This window comes from Equus przewalskii, chromosome 14, assembly GCF_037783145.1.
Source record: "Equus przewalskii isolate Varuska chromosome 14, EquPr2, whole genome shotgun sequence".
NCBI classification, from domain to species: domain Eukaryota; kingdom Metazoa; phylum Chordata; class Mammalia; order Perissodactyla; family Equidae; genus Equus; species Equus przewalskii.
The window spans coordinates 9,276,825-9,292,781 of NC_091844.1; the positions used below are offsets into that span (position 1 = coordinate 9,276,825).

The 15,957-nt window shown below is 45.9% G+C and overlaps 1 protein-coding gene across 9 annotated transcripts in view; it reads left to right on the forward strand.

The window, feature by feature from the left end:
• AFF3 (ALF transcription elongation factor 3) overlaps positions 1–15,957 on the forward strand; it is a 573,659-nt gene that overhangs the window by 34,262 nt on the left and 523,440 nt on the right. For 5 of the 9 annotated variants that reach the window (XM_070573486.1, XM_070573489.1, XM_070573490.1 and 2 more), the window contains exon 2: positions 12,123–12,233. In XM_070573486.1, coding sequence (XP_070429587.1) covers positions 12,181–12,233 — 53 coding nt within the window. In that variant the 5' untranslated portion in view covers positions 12,123–12,180. Of the gene's footprint in view, positions 1–11,905; positions 11,994–12,122; positions 12,234–15,957 lie in introns of those variants that run through there. The other 4 variants (XM_070573487.1, XM_070573488.1, XM_070573491.1 and 1 more) reach the window with 1 other exon arrangement.

Genomic DNA, 15,957 nt, shown 5'->3' on the forward strand with positions numbered 1-15,957 from the left:
AATTACAGTGGGAAATGTTAACATATATCTTCAAAATGATAGAAAAACAGACAAAATATCAGAAAAGATTAAGAGCTTTGAACAAGATTATCAGAAAACATGAGCAATAAATATATAAGGAACACCATACCAACAATAGCATAATACAAATGGAATATTTACAAAAATGACCATAGGTGGGACCAGAGAGTAAGTCTCAACAAATTTCAAAGAAAACTCTAAGCTCAGATAACTTTACTAGTGAATGCCACTAAATTATTAAAGAAGAAATCATGCCAATATTACACAAACTATCCCAGAGAATAAAAAGAAAAGGAGGTAAATCTCCCCACACCAATTTATTTTCAAGGGCTTTCTTAGTAAAAGCTAACAGGGTCATCCCAAAACAGGAAAATTTGACTCACTTATATATGACCATTGGTGCAGAACCTGCCCCCCTGCCCCACAAAATAGCACATTGAATCTAGCAATAAATATGTAATGAGTGGGGCTGGCCCTGTGGTGTAGTGGTTAAATTTGTGCGCTCCACTTTGGCAGCCTGGGGTTCAGCAGTTTGGATCCCTGGTGTGGACCTACACACCACTTACGAAGTCATGCTGTGGCAGGTGTCTCATATATAAAACAGAGGAAGATGGACACAGATGTAAACTCAGGGCCAATCTTCCTCAGCAAAAAGAGGAGGATTGGCAGTGGATGTTAGCTCAGGGCTAATCTTCCTCAATAAATAAATAAACAAGCAAACAAACAAATAACAAAAGTAACGCGTCACTCTACCAAGTTGTGTTTATTCGATGAATACAAGGCTGGTTTGACTTTTGAAAATTAATCAATGTAATTCACTACATAAACCATTTATAGAAAAAAGTTGTCAGATAGTAGAAGCATCTCAACAGGCCACAGAAAACATTTTATAAAATTCAGCATCAATTCATGATTTCAATAAACAAAATAATAAACAGCTATAACATTAAAAAACTAGCAGTAGATGGGAAATTGCCTAATCTGATAAAGGCTGTCCAGCAATCCCTAATTTTGAAATCAGGAACAAGACAAAGATGCCCAGCATTACTGCTTCTACTCAACGTTGCATTTAAAGCTCTAGCTGGCAAGTTAAGACAAGAAAATAAATAAAGGTGTAAGGACTGCAGAGGAGGGAAAACTCAGCCATCATTTACATGATGATATTATTGAATTATTGTGTACATAGGAAACAAAAATAAAACTACAGGGGCCGGCCCCGTGGCCGAGTGGTTAGGTTCCTGCGCTCCACTTCGGCAGCCCAGGGTTTTGCCCATTCGGATCCTGGGTGTGGACATGGCACCACTTATCAAGCCATGCTGAGGTGGTGTCCCACATGCCACAACCAGGGGCACTCATAACCAGAATATACAACTATGTACTGGGGGACTTTAGGGAGAAGAAGAAAAAGAAGATTGGCAACAGATGTTAGCTCAGGTGCCATTCTTTAAAAATAGATAAATAAATAACTACAGACAAATTATGGAAATGAATAGGTTGGTTCAACCAAATACCTAGGGAAAAACAATCTAACAAATGATATGCAAGATCTCTATGCACAAGAATATGAAACATTATCCATAGAAGTAAAGGAAATCTAAATGAACAGAGGGACACAGCATGTGTAGGTATGAGAAGACTCAATATCTTTGACATTAGTTCTCTCCAAACTGATCTATATATTCAAAGCAATTCCTGTCAAACTGCTAACAGGTATTCGTGTGTGTGTGTGTGTGTAAGTAATAGACAAGCTGATTCTAAAATGATAATGAAAAACAAAGGAATAGAAGATCAGCTTGGAGAAGAACCAAGTGGGAGTAACTGGCTCCACCAGCCATTGAGGTTATTATAAAGCTACAGTAATTGAAAGGGTGGAACTGACGCAAGGATAGACAAATAGACCAATGGAAATGATACGGTCACCAAAGAAAAGGACTTAGACCAGGGCCAGAAGAGACAGCTTACCTTGGCCATCGCTTGTGTGGCTTCCTTAAACTCACTTCACACCATTTAAATCAGCGTGGCGGGGTGGCGGGGTGGGGGGGGGCACTGGAATTTTTTCCCCAGGTAATTCTAATCTGCAGCTAGGTTTGAAAACCACCCCCTCGAAAACACACACACACACACACACACATCTGTCTCCCTAAACTTGGATGAGCAATGCAGTCTTTTATTTAAAGCTCATTAGGAGGATGGAGAATGGGATTACATCATATTGCAAAACTTTCTGAAATCCCTTTTAGATCTTTCTGTCTTTCCCCAAAATTCTACTCCGTTAAGCTGCTGCCTCTTCCCTTCCCTTCCTCCTCCAGCCAAGCTCTTCATTTCTTCCTGTACTCCTGTTATTTTGTAGAATAATTTCCCCCTTCCCTCAGTTTCCCTAACCTACATCTCTATCATCTTCTTGCTTAGCAAAAAGAATTCTTTTTGAGGACTCACTCGCATAAAAAGGGGAGAGGAAAATGGAAAATACTTATAATTTAATGTTTCCCCCTGTCACATACTGCTGTGCATGGCTTGAATTGTCTTCTTGCGTGTATGTTTTCAATATGATCGGGAAAAAAAGAACCTTTTCCTTGTGCAATGATCTCAAGCGCAGGGGGGCTCACAGGGTGCAGCCTGTACGAGCACAAGGCTGTGCTCTAGATGTGCTGCTCAACCTGTCCTTGCAACACCAGGCTGCAAAGAGCCAGCACCAGCTTACCCAGTTAGTAAAAAGGAACCCCACAGCACCAAAATACCTCAGCAGCCTCAGCTTCACGGGCCTGTGACCTATGCGGTCACACAGGTCCCCACACTCAGAAGCATTAAACCAAGCACAGGAGCTCTGTGTCATCATTTTGAAATTCTTAATAATTCATGTACCAGGGGCTCCACATTTTCATCTTGCTCTGGGTTCTGCAAATGATGTGGCCAGCCTTGTGCTGAGGGAAGAGTTTGCTTGATTTGACAACAACAACAAAAAGAAGAACCTCTGGGCTGAGTGCTCTGTGAAATACTTTCTCTGGTTTCTCAGAAACCGTTTCCCCTTTTCAACTCTCAGTTGTCCCCCTGGGTTGGGCAGCTGGGTATTCACTTGGCGCTTTACTGAATCTCTGATGTTCGCTTCCTGCTCACTTAACACGTTTTCCCACCAGCAAAACACGGTCTTCACCACCTCGCCCCGACCTCTTGCCCTAGCCTTGGCTCCTTTTCCCTCTCCCTTCATTCTACTTCTGTTCCCACCCTGAATATGACCCCTGACTTCTGCAACTCCCCCCCTTAAGGCCACATGGAACTTTCTCTGTTACCGGAACATGACATGTTTCTTCTCACCTCTGGGCTGTGTCATGTGCTTTCCCTTCTGCCTGGAATGGTTTTCCACCACTACCACGTACCCTCACTTTGGCTTTCATTCTTTTAGACCCAACCCAAATGTCAGCTTCTCTATTAAGAGTGCCTCAGACAGAAGTCATCACCAGCTCTCTCTTGCTCCTATAGTTTTGACGACACATCTTTGTCCTAGCAGGTAACAGAGTATAGCATACAGAGTTTGTTCTTCTCTTCCATCCTCTCCCACCCACCTTACTCTGGATAAGTGAGTTCTGGACTTGGAATACAGGTCAGCCATTCTTTCTAGAAAGATCTCCCTGAATATTTGCATTCCCCTCATCATAGCACTAATCGCATTATAACATAATCATTTCCCTTCCTCAAGGCCATGTCTGTTTCACCTAGGGTGGTAACCTGAGTGCCTAGCATAGTTCTGAGCACATAACTGGCTCAATAAACATTTGTTCAACTCAAGAATGAATAAGCGAATGAAGATATATGTGTATTATCCTCTACACCGCGGGCTTTTAAAATTTTTTTGACCTCTCTTTCTCCTTATTTCTTAACTCACTGACTGGCATATAACAGTGCTCAATAATGTTTGTTCAGTAAATAAATATCTGAAATGACTTCCACGATCATTGAAATTATCCTCTTGGGGCCTGAGCCCAAGATCTGAGTCTGGGTAAGTGTCCCCAGTGACTTCATCAAAAGAGGATGACAAGGATGGCAGCGTGGGAATCTGGGCTGACACTCACTCCAGTCCAAGAGCACGAATTTCCCTTTATGTAGTAATAAACCTCATATTGTTGTCTAGAGAGTGACAGAAAGTAATGCTAAATTCATAAAAATGTAACTGTCTGTTCCAAGTATATAAAATTATAACAAGCACCACAGGAGAGTTGGAGCTTTGGAAAAACACAGGGAACCATCCCTCCAAAGAGCTGCTGTCTCTAACTGTGGGCCTGGCCCTTTGGCTATAGCTTTAATCAGGACTCCTTCCTGTCCACACTCTCAGCCTCCTCCCATGATCTTGGGCTCCCATTGTCTACCTCCCACTGTGAACCTTCTTCCTTGAGAACCAGGAGGGAAGTATCTTTCTTGCGAGGAGCTTCCTGCCTCCCTATCTTGTGGTGGGCATTTTCCTTCTTGTGGCCAGCTCCAACTTCCTTTGGAAGCTCCTTTCTTCCAAGAAACCAACTACCAGTTGGAAGAAGTTGGGGTTTCTCTCATTCCCCTGTCCGTGTGCTCCTCGTAAGAGACTGGCTCCCCTTCTCTGTACAGTATTCCCAATGAACAAAGAATTCCCTTTGCCAAGGGTGCTGAGGAAATTACTTGAGCCCACAAGTCTCAGTACATGGAGGACCAAGCGAAAGCATTCAGTGAAACTGAGCTCTAAGTGAGTGCTTACTGTAAGCAAGTAATATGCTAGGAAGTTACATGGAAATCAATTTAGGATTCATAAATATAAGAAAGAATGTTGTTCCAGTCAGAGCTGAGCTCTTTAAAAATGGAATAGGAAGCCTTTTGAGAGAGTGAGCTACCTATCATTAGAAATGTTCATGTGTAGGTTGACTATCTCAGGGCTGACATAGAGGGAATTCCAGCGTGGGGTAGGAGTTTAGCCAGAGAGAGCCTCTATGGTTTCTCCTGACTTTCAATCTTCTGCGATTTTATTCTAGGGTTCTAACCTTATAATGCAGTTTATATTTCACAATACTTTACTTAATTAGTTGTTTTTCTAAACTCCTTCTGAAGTAAATCAGCTTCATACAGCGGTAATTAGTTTTTTGGTAGAAACAATGACAGAGTCTGAAACACGCATATTTTTACGTATGTAGCAAGGACACAAGAAAGGCTGACTATTATTATTCCTGCACTATTTTCCAGAAATGAGATCTTCTAGTGTCCCTGTGAGGATATAACCGTAACTTGATCAGGTTAGCAAATAACACAAAAATAAAGAAACAATTATTAATATGGAATATTATAAAAATGCAGGAGCCAGATGAATCAGTCTTCAGACAATTGAGCATGGGTTTCTTATTAATTGACTTTCTTACAATTGGAGTGAACCTAGAAGGCAAGCTTATGTTCAAGAAAGCAAACATAGGCTTTTCCAAATCACAGTTGGTTCTCTTGCAGTACTGCCCTTGCTGGGCACATAGGCTGGGACGTCTGGTAGACCTGACTGTAAAGGGCAGTGTGCAGGGCACAGTGGAGGGACCGTGACTTCTCTATCAGTTAGCTGTACTAACCAAAACATGATTACAGTGGCTCAGCCAAATATGGTCTTATTTTGTCCCCAAAAGTTCAGAGCTAGGCAGGTGGTTCAAAGACGGTACAATTGTATGAAGAAACCATCAAGGACCTAGCCTCCTTTTGACTTTAGATCTGCCAAATTTACTCTGTGTTTTTCGCCCTCAAGGTCTAAGATGGCTGCTCCGCCTCAGGCCTTCAATTGCATTCTGGACAGGAAGAAGCAGGAAGTGACCTGGAGGAAAGGATGGAGACTATTTCACCAAAGCAAAACTTTCAAAGAAATCCCAGCTGACTTAAGCTTATGTCTCAATGGCCTGAACTGTGTTACATGCTCAGTTCTTGCTGTAATAGAGACTGGAAAATGTAGTTATTTCAGCTGGCCTCATTACTTCCCCAAACCAAACTTAGGTTTTGTTAGTAAAGAAGAGGGTGGATGGATATTGGGTAAGCAACCAGCAGGGACTGACCTAACTTGTTTGTCTCAAACTCCTGATGAGGGAGACTCTGCTCTCTGTTTCTTCTATTTCTAGACTGGAGGACCTCCACTATGGACTTTGAGCTATAGGAGATGCCTCGACCTGAAAGACCTTTTGAGGATCTTATACTGCTGTCCTTTGCCCATCAATGTTTAATCCATCAAGATATAATTTTGAAATTTCTCTGTCTTCAGGCTGTGAGTCATGGTTGGTCTACTTGCACTTGTGTCCTCCAGGGGCTTCATGGGGGTCGTCAGCTCCATGGTTGAATACTCTCTGGTGCCAGAGAGAAAAAGGGTTTGACACCCACAATCATGTTGTGACTTCCTTCCCACATTTCCCACCAGACCTAAGCTAGGTCCTCCTAAACACGTTGGCTTTCCTGCTGTCTGTTAACACTTAACAGAACAGCAAGCACTCCTGTTTGGAACAGATCAACACCTTGAGATTTGTTTAAGACAAGGAGGAGGTCCTACCCTTAAACAAGAGAAGATTTATGGCTCTCCTGATGTACTCCAGGGAGTCCTGTCTGGCAGTGCTCAGGAGGAACAACTGAAAACAGAACTTGAACATTTTAGAACTGTCAGAGACAAAAACTGACAAAGAGACAAAAAAAAGTCCAACCTAGCCTTCTCACATTGCAAAGGAGGACACTGAGACTCGAGAGAAGGAGTGCCCTCCTCCAGCTGTGGTGTGGCAGAGCTCTGGAGTCAAAACTAGGGGACGGAAGATTGCACAGAGAGAGGTAGAGGGCTCTCTCTCACATTCTGACTAGGTCTGTGTTCCATTCATTATTGAAGCACCTGCAGACAGGGAAATGCTCCAATGCTATAGATAACTAAGGCAGAAGTTATGAGAGCTGGCATGGTATTGTGGCGGCTAGATCCAACGCCCAACCTGCCATGCTTTGGCTTGTGACACTTATCTGTTCCTTAGTTTATTCACTTGTGAAGCAAAAACAACAGTAACATACCTCATGTGGTTTTAGGAGGAATAAATGGAGTTGATAGTTAGAACAGTACTCGGTACATCCTAACTTAGAAGTGTTTGCTATCATTGTGGTCACTTATTGCCTATTCCCAACAGGTTCAGAGTCCTTGAATTTTGCATGATGGTTAATGCACATCTTGAAGAAGCAGGACAAGGAGCCAGTGGGGATACTAAGTCTTAAGTCAGGGTGACTGGTTCTTGTTACCAGCACTAAGCGATCTTCTCGTATCTCAAACGATGCTATTATCCTCCAAGTAGGTCAGCATGCACGAAAGACATGATCTGTGATAGGAAATATTTTTCTGATCCACTTTTATGAAGAGCCTATGACTTTTCCACTGGCATTTTTGTTTTCAGCACATGTGCCTGATTTGTTTCATTTCTTTTTTAAAATGTGATGAGCTTCACACACTAGGCTTTTGTACCCACTGCATAAGGAGTGACCACCACGAGAGAAGTTGATGCATGGAATTCTTATACCAAATCAACTTTTTTATAAAAAGAACTCTTTAATTGGACAATACTTTAATCCTCTAAACAGTGTTGTGGTAGTTGACCATATTTTGAAATTATCTTTGTCTTATTTGGAACTTGAATGGCATGAAAAATTTCCCTCTGCTTCCTTACCCTCTCCCAAGGGTCATTTTCCTCGCTCTTTTCTCTGCCCTGCCTGGCCTCTGACCTTGCCCAGCTCTACTGTTTCTATGGACTTCTGAATCTAATTAATGTCTTAGCGGCTATATAAGTGAAATATGTAGGCAGGAGGATGTTGGAAACTTTGAGGAAGGTACCTTCCTTAGGGAAAACCTGTTTTTGTACAAAAAAAAAAAAAATAACGAATGCACATGGAGGGGGTAGAATGTCAGTAAAGTGTAAAATGTCAGTAACATACTTACACTCGTTAAATATCTGTTACCTGATGAGCAGATGCAACCTTAGGAGCATGTCTTCCGAAATCTGGGCAATAATCAGCCATTATGGAATCTGGCTGAGGGGACAGACAGTCCAAATATGCCACCATTGCAAATCGGTCTCAGCCACATGACTGGGGTATTGGCACCCCTCACCCTCCCCTTTCCAGCCAGTTCACAACCCTTTGTGGGGAGTATGTCCTTAGGTGATCTCTGAAATGACCCTGGCTTCCAGGGCCTCAGAACATTCTCAAGCTCTCCAGGACGTGGGCAGGCAAGGGGGAGGGAGCCAGAGTGCTGAAGTTCTCCGCCAGAGGATACTGTCAGAGAGCCCAAGGCAGAGATGGTCCCTATGCCCCATGTTTCCATGGAAACATAGGAGGAGTGATGACAGCCAGCACAGCCACACCATCTGCTCGGGACCTAGTGAATGATGAAAAAAATAGAAAAAGGAAGGCACCTCGGATCCTAGGCTAGAACCACTCTGAGATAGCAGTGAAGAGGGAAAGGCCTGGAGATGCCAGAACTCCCAGGTGGATTAAAACCCAAGCTGTCCTGAGGCTCGACATACTACCACGTAATCTGCAAGCAGAAAGCCTAGAGGGCTTGTCCTGCAATCCCTACTTAGAGTTACAAACACCCAAGAAGGCTCTGGAAGGAGAAGCAGACTGCTTGATTCATCTGCAGCCTTGCTGGAACAGGAGAGAGAGTGCAGTGCCACACAACGCTGGAGGAGGTGGAGTAGGGGCTCCCATCACCTTCCAGCAAGACCACCCGCATGGCTGGCCTTTGGCCAGACATATTTTTCTAGGGGAATGGTGGGATTACAAAAGAAAAATTTTCACCTGGTCACAAAACCAACCTCTGAGTTGCAGCCACATCTTCAGAATAAGGCATGAATTGATAAAGCCACGTAGTTTCTGTTCCCTCAATTCGTGTCCAAAGGGAGATCTTAGTTGGATGCCACGGATTTGCTTCTGGGTCTATTGCAGGTTGGCGGGATGTGAGGGGGGTCCTCGATAAGTCCACGTGTATGCCTCCCCTGGACCCAGTAGGATTCATTTCTCAGCATCTTTCGTTCATAGATTTAGCCTAAACAAACAAACCTGACCTAGGAAGCCGAGCACCTCCTCCCCTTCAGCCGCCTCCCCACGAGGCTTTCTGCAGTATCACCCACAACTATCTGGGGGAAGAGGTCCCTCAAGTCTCAAGGGCTTTAACATTAAAGCACAAGGCTACATCAGCTTCAGAGGAAACACCCATTTTTATTTTTATTTTTAATTTAGGTATTCTCTTACTCCTTTACAAAAAGTCTCCCCTTTTTGTTCTGGCATTCTAATCCCAGGAAGCCCAAGCCCTTTGTTGCTTTGTATTAGGATTTAAAATTTTGGCAACCAGATTAAGCACTTGTTTTGGTTCGTGTACCTAGGGGCTGGAGGATAATGGGAACATCTTAATAAACCAGATAAATAATAATGATAAAAAAGATCTCCCTATAAAGGTTCTCATTAACTGTTCTACATTTTACTTGTAAATACCATTAATTTAGATTTATTTCCATAACGACTTAGTAAAAATGGTATCTACAACTATTATTTGGGTTCCTTCAAAAGCCCCTATTCTCCAACTGGACACTATACACAAAAACATACACTGGGAATAAAAGTATTAATGCAACTTCCCCTATGTTAGACGCCCCAAACAGAAAATAAGTGCTATTCCTGAAGACAAAATCTTAAATACCCACAAGTGAAATTGCTTTAGGCTGAAGTACACTTATGTATTAACACGAGGCACCATGTTAAATTCTAGTATAAACATACCCATTGCTACGTGGCTTTGGGGGAGAAGCTTTTTAGGAGTAAACCACTGTACCAGTTCTATGCCCCCAGGGCTTTCTCCTTTCCTTTTCCGGAACCATCTATTTATCTTCAGCCTCCATGGTGAGGGCAAATCTGTATCTTGAGCTTCAAGCCTGAGATGGGACTCCCAGTAAACATGGTTCTGTTTGTTCTTCAGGCCTCCTTTGTATAAACAGATGTGGTGGGAAGGGAAGGAAAGCCAGATCTCTGTGATGGGCGGGAGGGCTCCTTTCTGGAGAGGCTTCCCGGCTGCAGCCACGAGCACGGGGACAGGATGCATTTCTTGTTCAGGCAGTGGAACTGGCAGTTCTGCCAGAGAGGGGCTGTTCCTCTCGCCCTCCTCCACCTCCACCCCCATCCTTTGTTCCTGGGAATGCTGTCTGGATGGCTCAGGCATCCCACTTTTGCCAGAGCAAACATTTCCAACCAGGCTTATGCTAAGGAGATATTAAGAAGACAGATTTTTTTCTTTCTCTCCAAATGCACTGTAGACTGGGATTGAAGACGGCCCTTCACACCTGTACTTTCTCCTGTATTCACAGTCTCTTTGTTCTTTTGTAGCCCTGTTACTACCTTCAATTAATGAGAGAGGATTTTAGGGGCTGGGAGTTGTAAGCATGTAAAATAACAATTCCGTTTCCTCAAACTATGTTGATGCTCACTCTGCCTTAATTTATTGTTGTACATTTTGCACATTAGGTATGGATGCTAATAAAGGCAGGACTACTCCAGAGCTGAGGGAGGAAGGAGGCTGAGTGTTTTGTAATTCAACCCCAAATAGGAAATAATTCTCATTGGTCTTTTCTTCTTCTACATGTTCTCCAAACTGAGATTGTTAATCCTCCTGCAGAGGTCAGGGAGGTGAGGAGGGTGACTCCTAGGCTTGACCCTGGAGGGCTCCTGTGAGTTCCACCCAAGGGTCTAGATTTCTGGCAGCTTCAGTCAGTAGTTCTCCTTGTCCAGAATGAACAAAGGAGAGAGTACCAGAAGGGCCTCCCTTATGGCAGGGGATTGGGAGTTTGGTGCAAATGATGGGATTAACGACGCTGCTCTGTACTGCTCTCTCCAGGAATTCTGTGGAATCCCGAGAGAGGCTCCCAGAGCTGTGGCCAAGAGGACAGGAGAGTCAGGGGAGTGAGGAGCGGTTTCCCGTTTTGGCCAGCGGTAGAGAAACAGATCTAAGGCCCAAATCTAGACGTGGGCTTCTTAGCACGTCTATAAAAGCAAGGGAGGGGAAAATGTTTTTTAAAACCAAGCAAGTAATAATAACACGGACTTGATTTTTAGGAGTCACAATGATACTCTATCATCCTTCCAGCGCTCCAGACAGGAGATGGGGCGGGAAGTTTGCAGTCTACACCCAGAGGCCTGTCCCCTTTCCCTGTAATAAATAAAAAGAAAAGAGGTTGGTTTCCAGGGACCGGCCAGCTGGAGGATGGTGGGACCCCCAGTGGAGGCCAAACTCAGGTCGTGTCAGAAGAGCTTTCCTCCCTGACTCCCCTTTATTTCACTTAACTTACACTCTAGATATTTTCAACGATTTGTTTACGGTGCTGCCGTAAGCTGCACAGTTAACTCTCCCCGCGCCTGGGGCGGCCGGGGAATTTCCCAGCACCCACTCCGGGTCTGGACCCGGCCCGCGGGAGCGCCCAGCGGGGTCAAGGGAATCCCGGCCTCAAAAAGAAGTGCGTGCCCACCGAGGAGGGCCGGGTGGGGCCGGCGAGGCGAGAGGCGGCAGATGCGGCAGGCCTGGCCGGCTCAGCATCCCCCTCCGCCCGGCGCCGCAGCCGCCTCTCCCTGGGTCCCCCCTCCCGGGACAGCCTGGGGCACCCCAGGCCGCCGCGGGTCGGGCGGGCAGCCGGGGCCGGGGGAGGGGCGGCGCGGGGAGCGCAGGGGCGCGCGGGGCGGGCGCGGCGCGGGGCTCCCGGGGCGCGCGCCTCGGTCTCGCCCGCGCACACGCGCCTCCCCGAGGAGAAAGGGGCGGGCGGCGGGCGCGGAGCTCCGCGGCGGCGGCTGCAGCGGGCCGGGCCGCCGCGAGGGCGGGGCGGAGGGGCGGAGGGGCGGGCGCGGGGGGGCGAGGCGGCGGCGGCGGCGGCGGCAGCGGCGGCGCGGCGAGCTCGCCGCTCTCTCCGGAGTGTGCCTGCGCGCGAGCCGGCGAGCGGGTGAGTGCGCCGGCCGCTGCCGCCGGGCCGGCCGGGTTTCGGGGGTGGGGGGCGCCGGAGCCCAGACCCGGGGGCGGCGGCCGCTCCGGCGCGGCCGGGATGCACCTTGAGCGGCGCCTTTCGTTGCAGCGCGCGGGCGGCCCGAGCCTCGGCGGCGGCGGCGACGGCGGCGCTGACACCTCCCACCATGGACAGCTTCGACTTAGCCCTGCTCCAGGAATGGGACCTCGAGTCGCTGTGGTGAGTCCCGGTGCCGGCGCCCGGGCAGGCGGGAGCGGCGAGGCGCGGCCGCGGCGGCCCGCGCGCCCTCACCTGGGCCGGGGGCTCTGGGCGGCCGGCCGCCGTGGGGGTGGGGTGGGTCGGGGGCGCCCGCCTCGCCGGCTCCTTCCTGCCTTCCCCGGGTGGATGCAAGGCCGCCTTCCCGTCTTCTTGCCCCCCTTTCCTGTCCCCTCCCCCCGGTGCTACCCTCCCCAGCCCAGGGGCCGGTGATCTGGGGAGCCAGGGGCAGAGCGCAACCATGGAGAGAAAAAGAACTGATTTCTAGAACGTGTCACTAGTGCCCGGGGATCCACCCCTCGGCCCCCTAGCCCCTCTCACCTCCCTTCCCTCCGTTCGGGCCCCCTCCCTCTTCTCCAAGAGCCTCTGGTTCACCCCAGCGACCCCCTGGAGTTGGTGCTGCCGCGAAGTGCCCTTAGAGGATGCTCCAGACTCCTGCCTGTCTGCGCCGGGTTTTGGCGGCTGCATCCTTTCTGTCTCCCACCCGCTCCCACCCGAGATGGAAAGTGAACACCCAGGGCGGGGGGCGGGCGAGTGTTTCTCCGTGCGGGAATTCCAGAGGCCTTGGCCCAGGGAGACTCATTTCCTCGAGGTTCACATTCCTTTGGGCCCTTTCTTCACACCTCACCGCAGTTGTACCCCACCCCACCCCACTCCGGCGCCCAGTGCCTCTCTTTATTCCACGCTCACACCTCGCAGCCTGGGGAGCCCTCCGGGTTCTGATGCTCGGGCTTCTCACATTGAGGAGCTGCTGTAGGTAAATCGCCGCTGGAAGCAGTTTAATTCTAGTTGCGGGTGTCTGAAAAATCCTATTGGCTGCTTCATCATCCCTCTTATCTCTCCCCACCCCCCCGCAAATGTTCCAAGGAGCCCTATTCAGGTGGTAAAATTACTGCCTGCATATTCCTGGAGGAACTTGTGTTATGTTTAATATTTACGGGAACGAACATCTGCTGGAACAAGCATATTAGCTGCACTCTGTTCTGCCTCTGGTAATCGCTTATGGTAGGCTGAGGTGTTTTTTCTTTTTTTTTCTTTAATTCAGTAAAGAGTTCACATGTGTCTAAAACTGCAAGTGGTGTGCACATGAATATGCAGTGTACGATTTTAAAGCTAAACTGCTTTATGATTTATAGGTCGTGGAGACGATTTGTGGATATATGTATATTTTCAGTGATTTAGGCTTCTGGTGACTGTTATCTTTCTAAAGCCAGGTGTCACAAACTCAACTGGACACAAAGCTAGCGCATTATTGAGCAGTTTCTAAAAGAGCCGATGATGAGTAAATGCAGCTTGCTCTGCATAATGCTGGCGCCTATAAAATACACAAGGATGGGCCCTAATGCAATAAAACTTTTATATATTACACTGGAAACTTCAAAGAGCCAGTGTAAAAAGAATATGAAACATGTTATTACGCTATAAAAGTTGCTAATTACTGTGTTGTTGCTCCTGGGGTTCTTGCAGCCTTTCATTTACAGATACCTATTATTTTACAGGTTTACGTTGAGAAATGTTGGTTTCTGGCATAAATTCAATAGGTTTCCAGATAGAACCTGTGCTTTAAAAATGACTCTTGTTTTTAAAGGGCAGTTTTTCAGTCAAAGGGAAGAACTTATTGTTTCGTCATATTTTGATGCTGCCCGTCTGCTTGCTGACTCAAATTGAAGCCCCCTCATGCCTTTTACAAGTAATAGTTTGAAATTATCAGCCATAATCTGTGGGCTTTTGCAGCCCAGGGCCTGAGCTTTATTACCCTTTACATCCTTAGTTCCCAGGTGAGTTACCTGGAGCACAGTTACACAATAAATGTCTGTTGAATTGACTTGAAATTTACATTAGCTGCAGTACGTTTGTCATTTTAAAGATGAAAAAAAAATTTAGCATTTTTAAAAAGCTGCTATACATGCAATCAGATTTTAATCAATGTATCAGTTTCTCTTTGGCTTATGAAAGTGTGCAGGCTTTCTAGCTTACGATATGGGACAGTTTGGCTTGACTGAGGTGGTGTTTCTAGTTTACAGATGTAGAATTTACATTTTACAAAAGCTGATAAGTTAAAAATCAACCAAACTCTTTGAGTATGCATTTCAAACACAGTCATTTTCTCAGTCGTGGATGAATTTTTGGAAGGTATTTTCTAACTCAATTTTATGGTTTACTTTTAAGCTTATAGGGGATCAAAATAAGTAACATTTGAGTACTTTCTGTGTGTCAAATGTTTTCGTATCCACTGTTTTGTTGTTTTAATTGCATAACAATCCTGGAGGTGGTCAGTGGTAGTAGTCCCATGTGGTAGACAAGGAGATGCAGACTTTGAACTGCAAAATGACTTTACTGAGACCGTGAAACAAGTGACAGCAGAATTTTTAAACTAACATTTACGGAACACTTACCATTTACCAGACACTGTTCTAAGTACACTGCATGTTTTAACTCTGTTCTAAATACATTGCATGTTTTAGGTCATTTCGTCCTCACAACAACCTTAGGAAGCAAGTACTGTTATTATTCCCATTTCACAGATTGGGAACTCGAGGGTGGGGGAAGATCAGGTAACCTGCCCAAGGTCACAGAGCTAGAACTGGAGGAGCTGCATTCAAACCAAGCATTCATTGCAAAGCTCAGTTTTCTGACTTCAAATCCAGTGCGTTTTCTGCAGTACTGCAAATGTCTGCCAGTTTATGAGGGTGGCTCAGCAGTTAATTACAAAATAAAACCTTGATGGACTGAAAGTTAAGGTTCTGTTAAAATATCAAAGAAAGAGAAGGTCAGAGCCCTAAGTAATGTTGATCTAAAATTTAAAAAACAAAATACCATGATTTAGGATATTACGACTACCCTATATCAATTAACTTATAAAGTATATATAAATTTAAAATAAGGACCACTAGAAACTTCTTCCTTTAATTGATTTTAGAAAAACACTTTTCCTTGGAGAGGGTGGGGGAAGGTACAGGTTAATGGCACAATAAAATGATATTTTAATCCCTAATAATTTTTTCTAATCGGTGGGCATCGTTTTCCAGTCAAACGAATTGCAGTTTGTTAGTTGGGACTCTGGCTTTGAACTTGGTAGCTTGGTCTAGTGTTCACAGAAAGTGTCCCCAAATGACTGTATAGAAAATATGAAGAAAAAGTCTCAGTGCTGTCGAATATAGTCGATATAGACAATCAGTTGATGATTCAAGAGCCGTCTCGTCCGCCTCCTTGCACCCTTCCCCTGACTCAGAAACACCCATACTTATTTTTCAAGGGAGGCCTTTTGAGCCTGAATTGTCCAGGGAGCTGTTTCACTTTTTCTTTTCAGCCATACCTTAAGTTGAGAAGGGTAGCTCTCATTTCCACCTCTGCTTCCCCTTCCCATTTCTAGTTTGAAGCCAGAGCGGAGGACTTGGAATGAGGTGAAGGCGCTGGTCCTGCACCCAGGTCCATAGCTTCATTCGGTAGAGTTGAATCCCTGAAGGGTGGGGGTTCAGTAAGTTTCCAGGGGCGGGTATTGGAGGAATGGTGTCTCTTCTCATCCTTCCACCTCATTTCCCTCTGCTCCTCTTCTCCTCTTCCAGCTTTTGATCAGCTGCTGGGCCTATAAGCCATTCCTCAGGGCCCTTAAAATACTAATGACCATCCCTTTGAACTGGCTAACGGTTGCTTTCATTTATTCGCTTCACAAATATTTATTGATGAT